Source organism: Mesoplodon bidens, assembly GCF_964165515.1.
Source record: "Mesoplodon bidens genome assembly, chromosome: 13".
NCBI classification, from domain to species: Eukaryota; Metazoa; Chordata; class Mammalia; order Artiodactyla; family Ziphiidae; genus Mesoplodon; species Mesoplodon bidens.
In genome coordinates this window covers 57,900,109-57,918,593 of record NC_138169.1, presented here as the reverse complement: position 1 = coordinate 57,918,593, position 18,485 = coordinate 57,900,109, and the positions used below count along the sequence as shown (strand labels likewise).

Genomic DNA, 18,485 nt, shown 5'->3' with positions numbered 1-18,485 from the left:
ATATCAATACAATTCTACCTTCAGAAACAGGAAACATCTCAAATAAACAACCTAACCTTGCACCTAAAGCAATTACAGAAAGAAGAACAAAAATACCCCAAAGTTAAAAGAAGGAAAGAAATCATAAAGATCAGATCAGAAATAAATGAAAAAGAAATGAAGGAAACAATAACAAAGATCAATAAAACTAAAAGCTGGTTCTTTGAGAAGATAAACAAAAATGATAAACCATTAGCCAGACTCATCAAGGAAAAAAGGGAGAAGACTCAGATCAATAGAATTAGAAATGAAAAAGGAGAAGTCACAGCTGACACTGCAGAAATACAAAAGATCATGAGAGATTACTACAAGCAACACTATGCCAATAAAATGGACAACCTGGAAGAAATGGACAAATTCATAGAAATGCACAACCTACCAAGACTGAATCAGGAAGAAATAAAAAATATGAACAGACCGACATTGAGCTCCATAGAGACAGCGCCGGGGCAAGTGAGAGCCGGACGGGCACTGGGCGACTCTGTGCCTCGCGGAGGAAAAATAATTAAGCATGGGCAAAGGAGGTCCTAAGAAGCCGAGAGGCAAAATGTCATCATATGCATTCTTTGTGCAAACTTGCCGGGAGGAGCACAAGAAGAAGCACCCAGATGCTTCCGTCAACTTCTCAGAGTTTTCTAAGAAGTGCTCAGAGAGGTGGAGGACCATGTCTGCTAAAGAGAAAGGAAAGTTTGAAGACATGGCAAAGGCGGACAAGGCCCGTTATGAAAGAGAAATGAAAACTTATATCCCTCCTAAAGGGGAAACAAAAAAGAAGTTCAAGGATCCCAATGCACCCAAGAGGCCTCCTTCGGCCTTTTTCTTGTTTTGTTCTGAGTATCGTCCAAAAATCAAAGGAGAACATCCTGGCCTATCCATTGGTGATGTTGCAAAGAAACTGGGAGAGATGTGGAATAACACTGCTGCAGATGACAAGCAGCCTTATGAGAAGAAGGCTGCTAAACTGAAGGAAAAGTACGAAAAGGATATTGCTGCATACCGAGCTAAAGGGAAGCCTGATGCAGCAAAAAAGGGAGTCGTCAAGGCTGAAAAAAGCAAGAAAAAGAAGGAACAGGAGGAAGATGAGGAAGATGAAGAGGATGAGGAGGAGGAGGAAGATGAAGAGGATGAAGAGGAGGAGGAAGATGATGATGATGAATAAGTTGGTTCTAGCGCAGTTTTTTTTTTCTTGTCTATAAAGCATTTAACCCCCCTGTACACAACTCACTCCTTTTAAAGAAAAAAATTGAAATGTAAGGCTGTGTAAGATTTGTTTTTAAACTGTACAGTGTCTATTTTTGTATAGTTAACACACTACCGAATGTGTCTTTAGACAGCCCTGTCCTGGTGGTATTTTCAATAGCCACTAACCTTGCCTGGTACAGTATGGGGGTTGTAAATTGGCATGGAAATTTAAAGCAGGTTCTTGTTGGTGCACAGCACAAATTAGTTATATATGGGGATGGTAGTTTTTTCATCTTCAGTTGTCTCTGATGCAGCTTATATGAAATAATTGTTGTTCTGTTAACTGAATACCACTCTGTAATTGCAAAAAAAAGAAAAAAAAGTTGCAGCTGTTTTGTTGACATTCTGAATGCTTCTAAGTAAATACAATTTTTTTTATTAGTATTGTTGTCCTTTTCATAGGTCTGAAAATTTTCTTCTTAAGGGGAAGCTAGTCTTTTGCTTTTGCCCATTTTGGATCACACAAATTATTACAGTGTTTATCTTTCATATAGTTAGCTGATAAAAAGCTTTTGTGTACACACCCTGCATACTCATGATGAGGGTAATAAAAGTTTAATTGAGACAGTTTTCATCCATAACTGAAACTCAAATCTTGATCGGTTGATACCAGATTTCACATAGCCCAGGTTCATTTACAAAGTGAAGAGTAACCAATCTACTCACAGCACGGGATTATTAGAATCAAACATTTTGAAAGTCTGTCCTTGAAAGACTAATAGAAAAGTATGTTCTAATCTTTACATGAGGACTCTACATCTTTTAACTCCCATTACCATGTAATGGCAGTTATATTTGCAGTTCCCACATTTAAGACTGAGAATGTATCCCCAAAAGCGTGAGCTTAAAATACAGGACTACCATATTATGTTTTTTTTGTTGTTATTAGTCCCAACAAAGGCTCTGGAGAAAAAGTGCTGGCTGTAAATGTCTTCTCCTATTTATCTAAATATGGATTGTTTAGGAAACTTGAGATCCTCCATTAAAGGTATTTTTAATTAATTGGGCCAACTTTTTAAATTGTATACCACATTTTAAATCAGGTATATTTTCCTATATTATGGTTTGCCCCTTTATAAATAGACATGAGGGAAGAAGACAAACTTTGTATTTCAGTATGAATTACCTGATTTATTTAAATTTTTCTTTACAAAACTCAAGCTCATTCATCAGGGTCATATGTTTATCTGCTTAACAGTTTAGGGAACAATTTGGCAATTTTGTGGTTTTTGAGATTATAGTTCTCTTAAAGTGCCAGTGTTTTAAAATAGCGTTCTTGTAATTTTACACGCTTTTGTGATGGAGTGATGTTTTGTTATATAATTTTGACTTGGATTCTTTCCATTTGCATTTGTTTTATGTAATTTCAGGAGGAATACTGAACATCTGAGTCCTGGATGATACTAATAAACTAATAATTGCAGAGGTTTTAAATATTAGTTAAATGGCTTTCACTTAAGATTTTAAGGTTTTGTTATATACATATTTTAATCTTATTCTCAGTTAATACCTCTTAGCAACATCATTTAAATAAGTGTAAGGGCGGGCAAACTTTATCCCTTAAAAAATACTCACTTTACCCTTGTAAATAGGTTAATGGGCTGATAAAGATTTTTGTGAAACATTCCATGTGTTCTCATAGGCTGCTGTTTACATAAATCAGGAAAAGCTAAAAAAAAAAAAATATGAACAGACCAATCACAAGCACTGAAATTGAAACTGTGATTAAAAATCTTCCAACAAACAAAAGCCCAGGACCAGATGACTTCACAGGCGAATTCCTTCAAACATTTAGAGAACAGCAAACACCTATTCTTCTCAAACTCTTCCAAAATATAGCAGAGGGAGGAACACTCCAAAACTCATTCTAAGAAGCCACCATCACCCTGATACCAAAACCAGGCAAGGATGTCACAAAGAAAGAAAACTGCAGGCCAATATCACTGATGAACATAGATGCAAAAATCCTCAAAAAAATACTAGCAAACAGAATCCAACAGCACATTAAAAGGATCATACAGGACTTCCGGGTAAGATGGCGGAAGAGTAAGACGCGGTGATCACCTTCCTCCCCACGGATACACCAGAAATACAGCTACACGTGGAACAGCTCCTACAGAACACCTACTGAACGCTGGCAGAAGACCCCAGACCTCCCAAAAGGCAAGAAACTCATCACGTACCTGGGTAGGGCAAAGTGGAGAGATTCCCGCACAGAGGATCGGTGCCCAGCGGCACTAACCAGCCCGAGAGGCTTGTCTGCTCGCCCACCAGGGCGGGCGGTGCTGGAAGCTGAGGCTCGGGCTTCGGTCAGAGCGCAGGGAGAGGCCTGGGGCTGGCGGCGATAACTCAGCCTGAAGGGGGCTAATGTGCCACAGCTAGCCGGCAGGGAGTACGGGAAAACTCTGGAGCTGCCGAAGAGGCAAGAGACTTTTTCTTCCCTCTTGGTTTCCTGGTGCGCGAGGAGACGTGATTAAGAGCGCTGCTTAAAGGGGCTCCACAGACGGGCCCGAGTCACGACTGAAAGCGCGGAGCCCAGTGACGGGCGTGGGACGCTGGGGCTGCTGCTGCCGCCGCCAAGAAGCCTGTGTGCGAGCGCAGGTCGCTGTCCACACCGCCCTTCCAGGAGCCCGTGCAGCCCGCCACTGCCGGGGTCCCAGGATCCAGGGGCGGCTTCCCTGGGAGAACGCACGGCGCGCCTCGGGCTGGTGCAACGTCACGCCGACCTCTGCCGCTGCAGGCTCGCCCCGCACTCCGTGCCCCTCCCTCCCGCCCGGCCTGAGTGAGCCAGAGTCCCCGAAGCGGCTGCTCCTTTAACCCTGTCCTGTCTGAGCGAAGAACAGACGCCCTCCGGCGACCTACACGCAGAGGCGGGGCCAAATCCAAAGCTGAGACCCAGGAGCTGTGAGAACAAAGAAGAGAAAGGGAAACCTCTCCCAGCAGCCTCAGAAGCAGCGGATTAAAGCTCCACAATCAACTTGATGTACCCTGCATCTGTGGAATACATGAATGGACAAAACATCATCCCAAATTGAGGAGCCAGGAGTCAGTGCTGTGCCTCTGAGGTGGGAGAGCCAACTTCAGGACACTGGTCCACAAGAGACCTCCCAGCTCCACATAATATCAAACGGTGAAAATCTTCCAGAGATCTCCATCTCAACACCAGCACCCAGCTTCACTCAACGACCAGCAAGCTACAGTGCTGGACACCCTATGCCAAACAACTAGCAAGACAGGAACACAACGCCACCCATTAGCAGAGAGGTGGCCTAAAATCATAAAAAGTCTGCAGACACCCCAAAACACACCACCAGACGTGGACCTGCCAACCAGAAAGACAAGATCCAGCCTCATCCACCAGAACACAGGCACTAGTCCCCTCCACCAGGAAGCCTACACAACCCACTAAACCAACCTTAGCCACTGGGGACAGACACCAAAAACAACGGGAACTACGAACCTGCAGCCTGTAAAAAGGAGACCCCAAACACAGTAAGATAAGCAAAATGAGAAGACAGAAAAACACACAGCAGGAGAAGGAGCAAGATAAAAACCCACCAGACCTAACAAATGAAGAGGTAATAGGCAGTCTACCTGAAAAAGAATTCAGAATAATGATGGTAAAGATGATCCAAGATTCTATTTCCCAGATCCAAAATCTTGGAAATAGAATAGACAAAATGCAAGAAACAGTTAAAAAGGACCTAGAAGAACTAAAGATGAATCAAGCATCGATTAAAAACACAATACATAAAATAAAAAATACTCTAGATGGGATCAATAGCAGAGTAACTGAGGCAGAAGAACGGATAAGTGAGGTGGAAGATAAAATAGTGGAAATAACTGCTGCAGAGCAAAATAAAGAAAAAAGAATGAAAAGAAGAGAGGACAGTCTCAGAGACCTCTGGGACAACATTAAACGCACCAACATTCGAATTATAGGGGTTCCAGAGAAAAAGAGAAAAAGAAAGGGACTGAGAAAATATTTGAAGAGATTATAGTTGAAAACTTCCCCAATATGGGAAAGGAAATAGTTAATCAAGTCCAGGAGGCACAGAGAGTCCCATACAGAATAAATCCAAGGAGAACTACACCAAGACACATATTAATCAAACTGTCAAAAATTAAACACAAAGAAATCATATTAAAAGCAGCAAGGGAAAAAAAACAAATAACACACAAGGGAATCCCCATCAGGATAACAGCTGATCTCTCAGCAGAAACTCTACAAGCCAGAAGGGAGTGGCAGGACATAATTAAAGTGATGAAAGAGAAAAACCTGCAACCAAGATTACTCTACCCAGCAAGGATCTCATTCAGATTTGATGGAGAAATTAAAAGGTTTACAGACAAGCAAAAGCTGAGAGAGTTCAGCACCACCAAACCAGCTTTACAACAAATGCTAAAGGAACTTCTCTAGGCAAGAAACACAACAGAAGGAAAAGACCTACAATAACGAACCCAAAACAATTAAGAAAATGGGAATAGGAACATACATATCGATAATTACCTTAAATGTAAATGGACTACACGCTCCCACCAAAAGACACAGATTGGCTGAATGGATACAAAAACAAGACCCATATATATGCTGTCTACAAGAGACCCACTTCAGACATAGAGACACATACAGACTGAAAGTAAGGGGATGGAAAAAGATATTCCATGCAAATGGAAACCAAAAGAAAGCTGGAGTAGCAATTCTCATATCAGACAAAATAGACTTTAAAATAAAGACTACTAGAAGAGACAAAGAAGGACACTACATAATGATCAAGGGATCGATCCAAGAAGAAGATATAACAATTGTAAATATTTATGCACCAAACATAGGAGCACCTCAATACATAAGGCAAATACTAACAGCCATAAAAGGAGAAATCGACAGTAACACAATCATAGTACGGGACTTTAACACCCCACTTTCACCAATGGACAGATCTTCCAAAATGAAAATAAATAAGGAAACACAAGCTTTAAATGATACATTAAACAAGATGGACTTAATTGATATTTATAGGACATTCCATCCAAAAACAACAGAATACACATTTTTCTCAAGTGCTCATGGAACATTCTCCAGGATAGATCATATCTTGGGCCACAAATCAAGCCTTGGTAAATTTAAGAAAATTGAAATTGTATCAAGTATCTTTTCCGACCACAATGCTATGAGACTAGATATCAATTACAGGAAAAGATCTGTAAAAAATACAAAAACATGGAGGCTAAACAATACACTACTTAATAACAAAGTGATCACTGAAGAAATCAAAGAGGAAATTAAAAAATACCTGGAAACAAATGACAATGGAGACACGATGACCCAAAACCTATGGGATGCAGCAAAAGGAGTTCTAAGAGGGAAATTTATAGCAATACAATCCCACCTTAAGAAACAGGAAACATCTCGAATAAACAACCTAAACTTGCACCTAAAGCAATTAGAGAAAGAAGAACAAAAACATCCCAAAGTTAGCAGAAGGAAAGAAATCATAAAGATCAGATCAGAAATAAATGAAAAAGAAAAGAAGGAAACGATAGCAAAGATCAATAAAACTAAAAGCTGGTTCTTTGAGAAGATAAACAAAATTGATAAACCATTAGCCAGACTCATCAAGAAAAAAAGGGGGAAGACTCAAATCAATAGAATTAGAAATGAAAAAGGAGAAGTAACAACTGACACTGCAGAAATACAAAAGATCATGAGAGATTACTAGAAGCAACTCTATGCCAATAAATCGGACAACCTGGAAGAAATGGACAAATTCTTAGAAATGCACAACCTGCCAAGACTGAATCAGGAAGAAATAGAAAATATGAACAGACCAATCACAAGCACTGAAATTGAAACTGTGATAAAAAATCTTCCAACAAACAAAAGCCCAGGACCAGATGGCTTCACAGGTGAATTCTATCAAACATTTAGAGAAGAGCTAACACCCATCCTTCTCAAACTCTTCCCAACAATATCAGAGGAAAGAACACTCCCAAACTCATTCTACGAGGCCACCATCACCTTGATACCAAAACCAGACAAGGATGTCACAAAGAAAGAAAACAACAGGCCAATATCACTGATGAACATAGATGCAAAAATCCTCAACAAAATACTAGCAAACAGAATCCAAGAGCACATTAAAAGGATCATACAGCATGATCAAGTGGGGTTTATTCCAGGAATGCAAGGATTCTTCAATATACGCAAATCAATCAACGTGATACACCATATTAACAAATTGAAGGAGAAAAACCATATGATCATCTCAATAGATGCAGAGAAAGCTTACGACAAAATTCAACACCCATTTATGATAAAAACCCTGCAGAAAGTAGGCATAGAGGGAACTTTCCTCAACATAATAAAGGCCATATATGACAAACCCACAGCCAATATTATTCTCAAAGGTGAAAAACTGAAACCATTTCCACTAAGATCAGAGACAAGACAAGGTTGCCCACTCTCACCACTCTTATTCAACATAGTTTTGGAAATTTTAGCCACAGCAAACAGAGAAGAAAAGGAACTAAAAGGAATCCAAATCAGAAAAGAAGAAGTAAAGCTGTCACTGTTTGCAGATGACATGATACTATACATAGAGAATCCTAAAGATGCTACCAGAAAACTACTAGAGCTAATCAATCAATTTGGTAAAGTTGAAGGATACAAAATTAATGCACAGAAATCTCTGGCAATCCTATATACTAATGATGAAGAATCTGAAAGTGGAATCAAGGAAACACTCCCATTTACCATTGCAACAAAAAGAATAAAATATCTAGGAATAAACCTACCTAAGGAGACAAAAGACCTGTATGCAGAAAATTATAAGACACTGATGAAAGAAATTAAAGATGATACAAATAGATAGAGAGATGTACCATGTTCTTGGATTGGAAGAATCAACTTTGTGAAAATGACTCTACTACCCAAAGCAATCTACAGATTCAATGAAATCCCTATCAAACTACCACTGGCATTTTTCACAGAACTAGAACAAAAAATTTCACAATTTGTATGGAAACACAAAAGACCCCGAATAGCCAAAGCAATCATGAGAAAGAAAAATGGAGCTGGAGGAATCAGGCTCCCTGACTTCAGACTATACTACAAAGCTACAGTAATCAAGACAGTATGGTACTGGCACAAAAACAGAAAGATAGATCAATGGAACAGGATAGAACGCCCAGAGATAAACCCACGGACATATGGTCATCTTATCTTTGATACAGGAGGCAGGAATGTACAGTGGACAAAGGACAGTCTCCTCAAGAAGTGGTGCTGGGAAAACTGGACAGGGACATGTAAAAGTATGAGTTTAGATCACTCCCTAACACCATACACAAAAATAAGCTCAAAATGGATTAAAGACCTAAATGTAAGGCCAGACACTATCAAACTCTTAGAGGAAAACATAGGCAGAACACTCTATGACATAAATCACAGCAAGATCCTTTTGGACCCACCTCCTAGAGAAATGGAAATAAAAACAAAAATAAACACATGGGACCTAATGAAACTTAAAAGCTTTTGCACAGTAAAGGAAACCATAAACAAGACCAAAAGAGAACCCTCAGAATGGGAGAAAATATTTGCCAATGAAGCAACTGACAAAGGATTAATCTGCAAAATTTATAAGCAGCTCATGCAGCTCAATAGCAAAAAAACAAACAACCCAATCCAAAAATGGGCTGAAGACCTAAACTGACATTTCTCCACAGAAGATATACAGACTGCCAGCAAACACATGAAAGGATGCTCAACATCTTTAATCATTAGAGAAATGCAAATCAAAACTACAATGAAATATCATCTCACACCAGTCAGAATGGCCATCATCAAAAAATCTAGAAACAATAAATGCTGGAGAGGGTGTGGAAAAAAGGGAACCCTCTTGCACTGCTGGTGGGAATGTGAATTGGTACAGCCACTATGGATAACGGTATGGAGATTCCTTAAAAAACTACAAATAGAACTACCATATGACCCAGCAATCCCACTACTGGGCATCTACCCTGAGAAAACCATAATTCAAAAAGAGACATGTACCAAAATGTTCATAGCAGCCCTATTTACAATAGCCCAGAGATGGAAACAACCTTAGTGTCCATCATCGGATGAATGGGTAAAGAAGATGTGGCACATATATACAATGGAATATTACTCAGCCATAAAAAGAAATGAAATTGAGCTATTTGTAAATAGGTGGATGGACCTAGAGTCTGTCATACAAAGTGAAGTAAGTCAGAAAGAGAAAGACAAATACTGTATGCTGACACATATATATGGAATTTAAGGAAAAAAATGTCATGAAGTACATAGGGGTAAGACAGGAATAAAGACACAGACCTACTAAAGAATGGACTTGAGGATATGGGGAGGGGGAAGGGTAAGCTGTGACAAAGTGAAAGAGTGGCATGGACATATATACACTACCAAATGTAAGGTAGATAGCTAGTGGGAAGCAGCCACATAGCACAGGGAGATCAGCTCGGTGCTCTGTGACTGCCTGGAGGGGTGAGATAGGGAGGGTGGGAGGGAGACGCAAAAGGGAGGGGATATGGGAACATATGTATATGTATAACAATAAATTTGTTATAAAGCAAAAAAAAAGTGTAATAAAAAAAGTAATAAATGAAAAAGAAATGAAGGAAACAATAACAAAGATCAATAAAACTAAAAGCTGGTTCTTTGAGAAGATAAACAAAAATGATAAACCATTAGCCAGACTCATCAAGGAAAAAAGGGAGAAGACTCAGATCAATAGAATTAAAAATGAAAAAGGAGAAGTCACAACTGACACTGCAGAAATACAAAAGATCATGAGAGATTACTACAAGCAACTCTATGCCAGTAAAATGGACAACCTGGAAGAAATGGACAAATTCATAGAAATGCACAACCTACCAAGAATGAATCAGGAAAAATAAAAAATATGAACAGACCAATCACAAGCACTGAAATTGAAACTGTGATTAAAAATCTTCCAACAAACAAAAGCCCAGGACCAGATGACTTCACAAGCGAAATCTTTCAAACATTTAGAGAACAGCTAACACCTATCCTTCTCAAACTCTTCCAAAATATAGCAGAGGGAGGAGCACTCCAAAACTCATTCTAAGAAGCCACCATCACCCTGATACCAAAACAGACAAGGATGTCACAAAGAATGAAAACTGCAGGCCAATATCACTGATGAACATAGATGCAAAAATCTTCAACAAAACACTAGAAAGCAGAATCCAACAGCATATTAAAAGTATCATACACCATGATCAAGTAGGGTTTATTCCACGAATGCAAGGATTCTTCAATATATGCAAATCAATCAATGTGATACACCATATTAACAAATTGAAGGAGAAAAACCATATGATCATCTCAATAGATGCAGAGAAAGCTTTCGACAAAATTCAACGCCCATTTATGATAAAAACCCTGCAGAAAGTAGACATAGAGGGAACTTTCCTCAACATAATAAAGGCTATATATGACAAACCCACAGTCAACATCATCCTTAATGGTGAAAAACTGAAACCATTTCCACTAAGATCCGGAACAAGACAAGGTTGCCCACTCTCACCACTCTTATTCAACATAGTTTTGGAACTTTTAGCCACAGCAATCAGAGAAGAAAAAGAAATAAAAGGAATCCAAATCAGAAAAGAAGAAGTAAAATTGTCACTGTTTGCAGATGACATGATACTATACATAGAGAATCCTAAGAATGCTACCAGAAAACTACTAGAGCTAGTCAATGAATTTGGTTAAGTAGCAGGATACAAAATTAATGCACAGAAACCTCTGGCATTCCTATACACTAGTGATGAAAAATCTGAAAGGGAAATCAAAAAAACACCCCCATTTACCATCGCAACAAAAAGAATAAAATATCTAGGAATAAACCTACCTAAGGAGACAAAAGACCTGTATGCAGAAAATTATAAGACACTGATGAAAGAAATTAAAGATGATACAAATAGATGGAGAGATATACCATGTTCTTGAAGTGGAAGAATCAACACTGTGAAAATGACTCTACTACCCAAAGCAATCTACAGATTCAATGAAATCCCTATCAAACTACCACTGGCATTTTTCACAGAACCAGAACAAAAAATTCACAATTTGTATGGAAACCCAAAAGATCCCAAGTAGCCAAAGCAATCTTGAGAACGAAAAACTGAGCTGGAGGAATCAGGCTCCCTGACTTCAGACTATACTACAAAGCTACAATAATCAAGACAGTATGGTACTGGCACAAAACCAGAAATATAGATCAATGGAACAGGATAGAAAGCCCGTAGATAAACCCATGCACATACGGTCACCTTATCTTTGATAAAGGAGGCAAGAATGTACAGTGGAGAAAGGACAGCCTCTTCAATAAGTGATGCTGGGAAAACTGGACAGGGACTTGTAAAAGTATGAGATTAGATCACTCCCTAACACCATACACAAAAATAAGCTCAAAATGGATTAAAGACCTAAATGGAATGCCAGAAACTATCAAACTCTTAGAGCAAAGCATAGGCAGAACACTCTATGACATAAATACAGCAAGATTCTTTTTTGACCCACCTTCTAGAGAAATGGAAATAAACAGACAAATAAACAAATGCGAGCTAATGAAACTTCGAAGCTTTTACACAGTAAATGAAACCATAAACAAGACCAAAAGACAACCCTCAGAATGGGAGAAAATATTTGCCAATGAAGCAACTGACAAAGGATGAACCTCCAAAATTTACAAGCAGCTCATGCAACTCAATAACAAAAAAACAACAACCCAATCCAAAAATGGGCAGAAGACCTAAATAGACATTTCTCCAAAGAAGATATACATACTGCCAACAAACACATGAATAAATGCTCAACATCATTAATCATTAGAGAAATACAAATCAAAACTACAATGAGATATCATCTCACACTAGTCAGAATGGCCATCATCAAAAAATATAAAAACAATAAATGCTGGAGAGGGTGTGGAGATAAGAGAACACTCTTGCACTGCTGGTGGAAATGTGAATTGGTACGGCCACTATGGAGAACAGTATGGCAGTTCCTTAAAAAACTGCAAATGGAACTACCATATGACCCAGTGGTCCCACTGCTGGGCATATACCCTGAGAAAACCAGAGCTCAAAAAGAGTCATGTACCAAAATGTTCATTGCAGCTCTATTTACAATAGCCCAGAGATGGAAACAACCTAAATGTCCATCATCGGATGAATGGATAAAGAAGATGTAGCACATATATACAATGGAATACTACTCAGCCACAAAAAGAAACGAAATTGAGCTATTTGTAATGAGGTGGATGGACCTAGAGTCTGTCATACAGAGTGAAGTAAGTCAGAAAGAGAAAGACAAATATCGTATGCTAACACATATATATGGGATTTAAGGGAAAAAATGTCATGAAGAACCTAGGGGTAAGACAGGAATAAAGACACAGACCTACTAGAGAATGGACTTGAGGATATGGGAGGGGGAGGGGTAAGCTGTGACAGAGTGAGAGAGTGGCAGGGAGATATATACACTACCAAACGTAAAATAGATAGCTAGTGGGAAGCAGCCACATAACACAGGGAGATCAGCTCGGTGCTTTGTGACCACCTAGAGGGGTGGGATAGGGAGGGTGGGAGGGAGGGAGATGCAAGAGGGAAGAGATATGGGAACATATGTGTATGTATAACTGATTCACTTTGTTATAAAGCGGAAACTAACACACCATTGTAAAGCAATTATACTCCAATAAACATGTAAAAAAATAAAATCATTTAACAAAATAAAAAAAAATAATAGTAGGCTCTTAAATAATTTTACCAAAAGAAAGAAATAATGAATGCCAAATGGATTATCACCAAGAAAATCAATGACATTACAGGGTGGATATCCTGAGGCTAAGTAGTGGAAAAATTATATTTACTCACCACCAAAAACCCTGCATTTCTTGGTCCTGATAAAGTTTCCCTTAAAAAGTAGAATCATTGCACAACAACTGAAAAACAAATATGAAGCACATATAACAAAACATTAGCTTTTGTCAATTCCAAATGATGTGTAGATGGATGTCTTACTTCTCTGTTATTGTTTTTTTAATTAAAAAAATAAGCAAAACAGGCTCTGGAAACATCAGGTGGGTAGTGCAATGTTAGTAACACAAGTGGCTGTATGGCTAATGTCTGTTCAGGGCTCAGAGTAACACATGTAACAAGTCTGAATGAGCATCTAGAGTAATCCCTTTTAACAAATTCAAAAACCAAGACGTGATGTCTTTATCTTGATCCTTAGAGACTTCACTGTCCCTTAGGAATATCATCTCCTCTACAAGACACCTGAGGGCTTGAAACTGGCCTAATTGCTCTGACCTTGGCACTTACTCTATATCTTATCTAAATCATGATCCATACTCGACAGACACCCAAAGATGCAGCCTGTAGTGCGCATGTGTTTTCTTTTGTACACCCGACATCTCTTCCTTAGGTGAATCATCTCATTCCCATTCTATGTGATTCGAAACTGAATCAGTTCACATCCTCCCTGAAGTAGACAGCAAGTCAGGATTAGAAAGCAAGGGGTTTATTGGAGGAAACATTTGTGAAAGACGAAGAAGGAGACAGTAGAAATAGGCAGGGAGAAACTTCGTGTAGACCATGATGCAGGTTTGACTTCTATAAAAGGAGAAAGGGAGGGAAGAATTGGGTAGAAGGACATCAGACTACAGTGCAGTTCTGAGAGAGTCTCAGCCAGGCCAATGTGGGGTGGGGGGAGGGGGTCTCTGAACTCAGTAAAGCCCATTAGAGGAATCCCTCAGGAGACAGAAATGGTCTGGTTTGAGTATTCCCACTGTGCTTGGTCATTGGCTGGGAGCAACTCAGTGAAAATGTGGCCTGGTGTGATTCAGTGATGTGGTAACTAGAGGCAGTCAATCAGGTTCTGCTCCCAACAGCAAGTTCTAGAGAAGAGAGATATAGTAAGACTGTCAATCATATAACCCAGCACACCAAGAAGGTGACAGAATGATCCAAGCAAGACCAGTTAGAGCTGATCTCTGGAGTTGATATACAGACACTAAAAGGAGGCAGCTCTCTTTTCCACTGGGGAATCTGAAGTAGGTGAATCCAGACCTGCCAACTTCCCTTGGCACATATGGGAAGTCAAACTTCATCAAGGAGAATATAAGATCAAACCACAGGAGGAAACAAAATTCAAACTGTGGAGCCCTGAAGGCTGGAGCCATTAAATATCTTCCTTTTATTTTTCCTTATTCTAGTTTGAGTTGTACTTCTGGTACAATTAAAATAGTGCTTTGCCTAATACCTGCATGTTTTCCCTGCAATTATCATAATATATCAGAGTTTGAAAGGCCCTTACAGGTAATCACCTGGTGGTCCAGTGCTTAGGACTCTGTGCTTCCACTGCAGGGAGCCCGGGTTCTATCCCTGGTCAGGGATCCTGCAAGCCATACAGTGTGGACAAAAAAAAGAAAAGGACCCTTATCCTCATTAAACACTTTATCATTTAAAATATTAGTAGAAGAAAGCAGAATGCAACTAGTATCATTGCAACTAAGTAAAATTAATAGAAAATAGTATGAGTTAATGATGATCCAGGTTATGGGGCTTGAGATCTAAGACAACATGGCAGGGGCCAAGATGAAGGACACTATGACCAAAAGTCTAGGCTAAATGAGTGATGAGATGATGGACAATGGTCTGAGGACAGATGCTAAGCTCAGGGCCAATTATTCCAAGACAAAGGGGAACAGGTGTAATGGGCAGAACCAGAAAGGACTGGGGGGATCAGGAAAAGGTCAAATTCCTAGAAAAGGGATTCATGTTATAAGGGAAAATAGTTTAAGCTGCCAATACAATGACAATTCTATGAAGAATTTTTTTTTTGAAGGATGGAGTAGAAAACATTGTAAAACATGACTCAGTACCAAGAACTCCTGATTCTTTCACTAACCAGTTTTGAGTTTAGGCAAGACATTTCACCTTTCTGGGCCACAGTAATATGATAGCAGGGGTGGTCTAGACCAGTCGACATATATTTACCTTGTTTGGGTCAGGTACTGTGCTAGACCTAGGACATTCAGTGGTGGGGAAAAACAAAACAAAACAAAACAAAACAGATTCTTCCCTGTTCTCCTGGAAGTTAGCTCTAGGGTAGTGATTTTTAAACATTTTGACATGACCCACTCACTGTAAGACATGTATAAATATATTTTAAATCAAACACTCTGTGTGTGTGTGTGTGTTTGTGTGCTTATGTGAGTAAAAGTCATTTTCATGAAACAGTATCTTATCTTGTTATATGAATTGCCCTATGCTATTTTGGTTCAGTTCCATTTTAATTTTTTTAATGCTGTTAAATTGATTTCATGCCTAACTAAAGGGTTATGACCAATCATTTAAAAAACATAATTCTAGAGGATATCCTCTAAGATTCCTCTGCAGCCTTTTAATTCAATGATCCCATCACTCTAGGATTTCATTCAGTTCTCAAGCTTTTCCAAGAAAGTGATCATTACTTAATCTGTGTTTAATGTTGGGTCCTTTGTAATCATGTGAATAGTCAAACTGGCCTTCCAAATCTAGAAAAATCCACATACAGAGTAATTTTGGCCACAGCACACATTACTTCTAACACATCCTGTCTACTAACTTCCATGAAATTTCTGATGCTGAATAGCTTTGAAATGTCCTTGCCCTTTTCCCCAAATTTTATGCTCCTTTTGTCATTAGACAAATTCCACTTTCCCTAATACCTCAACTTCACAGAACAAACCACTGCCCATAACAGAAGGTATATTCAAGAACAACACACCCACCAGGTATTTCCAAGAGGATGCCATTCTTCCCTTGTCATTTTGCCCCTGGTAGTCTGGCTTTATCTAAGAACACAGTGCTTGCACCAAAGGCATTCTTCTGGCAAAGGAAAGTTACTTTTGAAATAGAGCTGTTCACTGGAATGAAAAAAAAATGCACTTTCTGATAAAGAAATCATATTTTTTCTGGTTTTATGAAGAGCAAGTTGGGCCAAAGATGATGCTTCGTTTCTGTGTTTGGTTGGTTACTTGTCAATTTTCCAAGAGGAGAGGAAATTTCTTAAGGTAGAGAATGCAAGGAATTTTTTAAATGTGTGTTATTAAGAATGTGACCTGCTCAGGTCTAAGAGGCTGTAACTCTCACCTTTCATTAATTAGACAGTGTGTGGTCTGATGAAAATACCATGGAATCAGAGTCAGAAGATAAGAATTTCAGTCTGGCTTCTCTTATATGCAGGTTGATACAAATGATAACCAAAAACCTACACTCCCCACAGAGGAATTTATAAAATAACAACATGAAATAATAAAAGATCATAGTTAGGTAGAGCAAAGGGTTTATGTAAGAACTGCATAGTAAACATGAAATTTCTACCACATAGGAACTCCACAAATGTCAGGCCCCTCTTGCCATACATGTCACACAGGTGACCTGCCAACAGAGAAATAGGAGGTCACACAGCCTGGGGGTGTGCGAAAGCATCATGTTGAAGGCTTGAGGTGATCCCAGTTGGGAGGATAGGATCTCCAGAGTCCATGAGAAGAGGACTCTGGTGACTATCTCATTATAGAAATAGTAAAAAAGAAAACAAACAACAACTACAAAAACTCAGTTTACGTAAAATATAATAGTTTGAATCCCACATTGGCTTTTGAACTCTGATCTTGTCTGGGTTCCATTTTGTACGAATCTCAATCTCTTTATGCATTAAAAGAAGGTTAACATTGTTTACCATACCTATATAATCTCCTTGTTTTATAAAAAGAGATGATTTAGCTAAAAGAATTTTATGAAATTTAAATTAACTTAGAAACAAAAACTAATAATATTCATTCCACAAATGTGTATTGAGAGCCTGGGCTAAGGTCTAGGAACATGATCCTGAGTAGCCTGGCTGCTTTCCTCCAACTGCTTGCAATGAAGTTAAATGGTGGGAGAGACCTAGGTGAGGGTTCACAAAAGAGGTGATGTATAAGCAGCAAGTATAAGATAAAAAGTAGCTCACCAGTCACAGAATGTAGCAGGGTTGAGAGAGGCATGGCTAGGGGAGAAAAGAAGACCTGAGAGAAAATAAGATTCCCAAAGGAGAAATAATATGAGCAGAGATGTGTAGTTGGTTCAGTTTGATCAAATGCATATGCCTTGAACTGGGGACCCAAGATGAATGTGACATAAGTTTTGTCCCTCTAGATAAAGTCAATGTAATATGGTACATTCCATGAGAGAGGCATGCCCAGAGTGCTGGTGGGGAGCCAATCAATGCATAAGAAGTTAGCCAGTTGTCATGGGAGGTATTGATCACCTCAGACCAGGAAACCAGCTTGTATGTATGCAGGAGGGCATGTGAAAGCATGTAGCAGGCCGGGGAGTGGGGGTGGGGGGGAAATGGCCAGTTTGTGGGAGAGCAAAGAACCCCAGGCTATCTATTTTATGCTAGTGGTGATGGTTTGCACATGGCTTTCAATAAACAGCTAATGAGTTTATTCTTTATTCCATGCATAGTGGGGCACAGAATACTCTTCTGAGCACAGAAGTAATAGTCAGCTATTATAACTCTGGCAGCAGTGAGCTGGACATATCAAGGTGAAGAAGAACCAGAGGTAGAGAAGACTGATTAATAAACCAGGCCTGAAATGGTGATGGGCCAGACTAAAAGAGTGGCAGGGGAAAGGATCAAACATATTTTTCTCATCTATCAGATGTAAATGGAGTTACTTTCATAGTATCAGTTGGAGATATTAACTAAGATGGATTTATTTCATGTTAAAACTGATACCAGACAATTTTCTCCTGTTGATTTTGGCATACATTAAAAAGATCGACAACAGAGGCTTTAAGCCCAGCCCTGAATTGGATCGATGAGGAGACTGAGGCAAGAAAATAGCAAGGACTGTCCTGAATCAGCCAGTCTTGGCAGCAGATAAGGGAGAAAAGCCCCATTCCTGTGACTCTAGTGCACCTCTTGTCACATTTCAGCCTAGAAACCACCATCCATTAGCATCCAGAGAGACCAAGATAGAGAGGGAGGGTGTGCTCCTGACAGGGATGGTGGCAGCTCTCAGTTCTTGGCTCTCTTGGTTGCTCAAAGTGAGAGGTACAAATCCTTCACCACTCAGGCTCAGCCCTCCCACATCACACATTCA

General features: G+C 39.3%; 1 protein-coding gene across 1 annotated transcript; it reads left to right on the top strand.

Moving 5' to 3' along the window:
- The first annotated feature begins 464 nt into the window (after positions 1-464).
- Positions 465-1,662, top strand: LOC308626787 (high mobility group protein B1-like). Its single transcript, XM_081252235.1, has one exon. It carries the CDS (start codon positions 551-553, stop codon positions 1,196-1,198), a length of 648 nt encoding a protein of 215 aa, XP_081108361.1. The 5' UTR covers positions 465-550; the 3' UTR covers positions 1,199-1,662.
- The last annotated feature ends 16,823 nt before the right edge of the window (positions 1,663-18,485 follow it).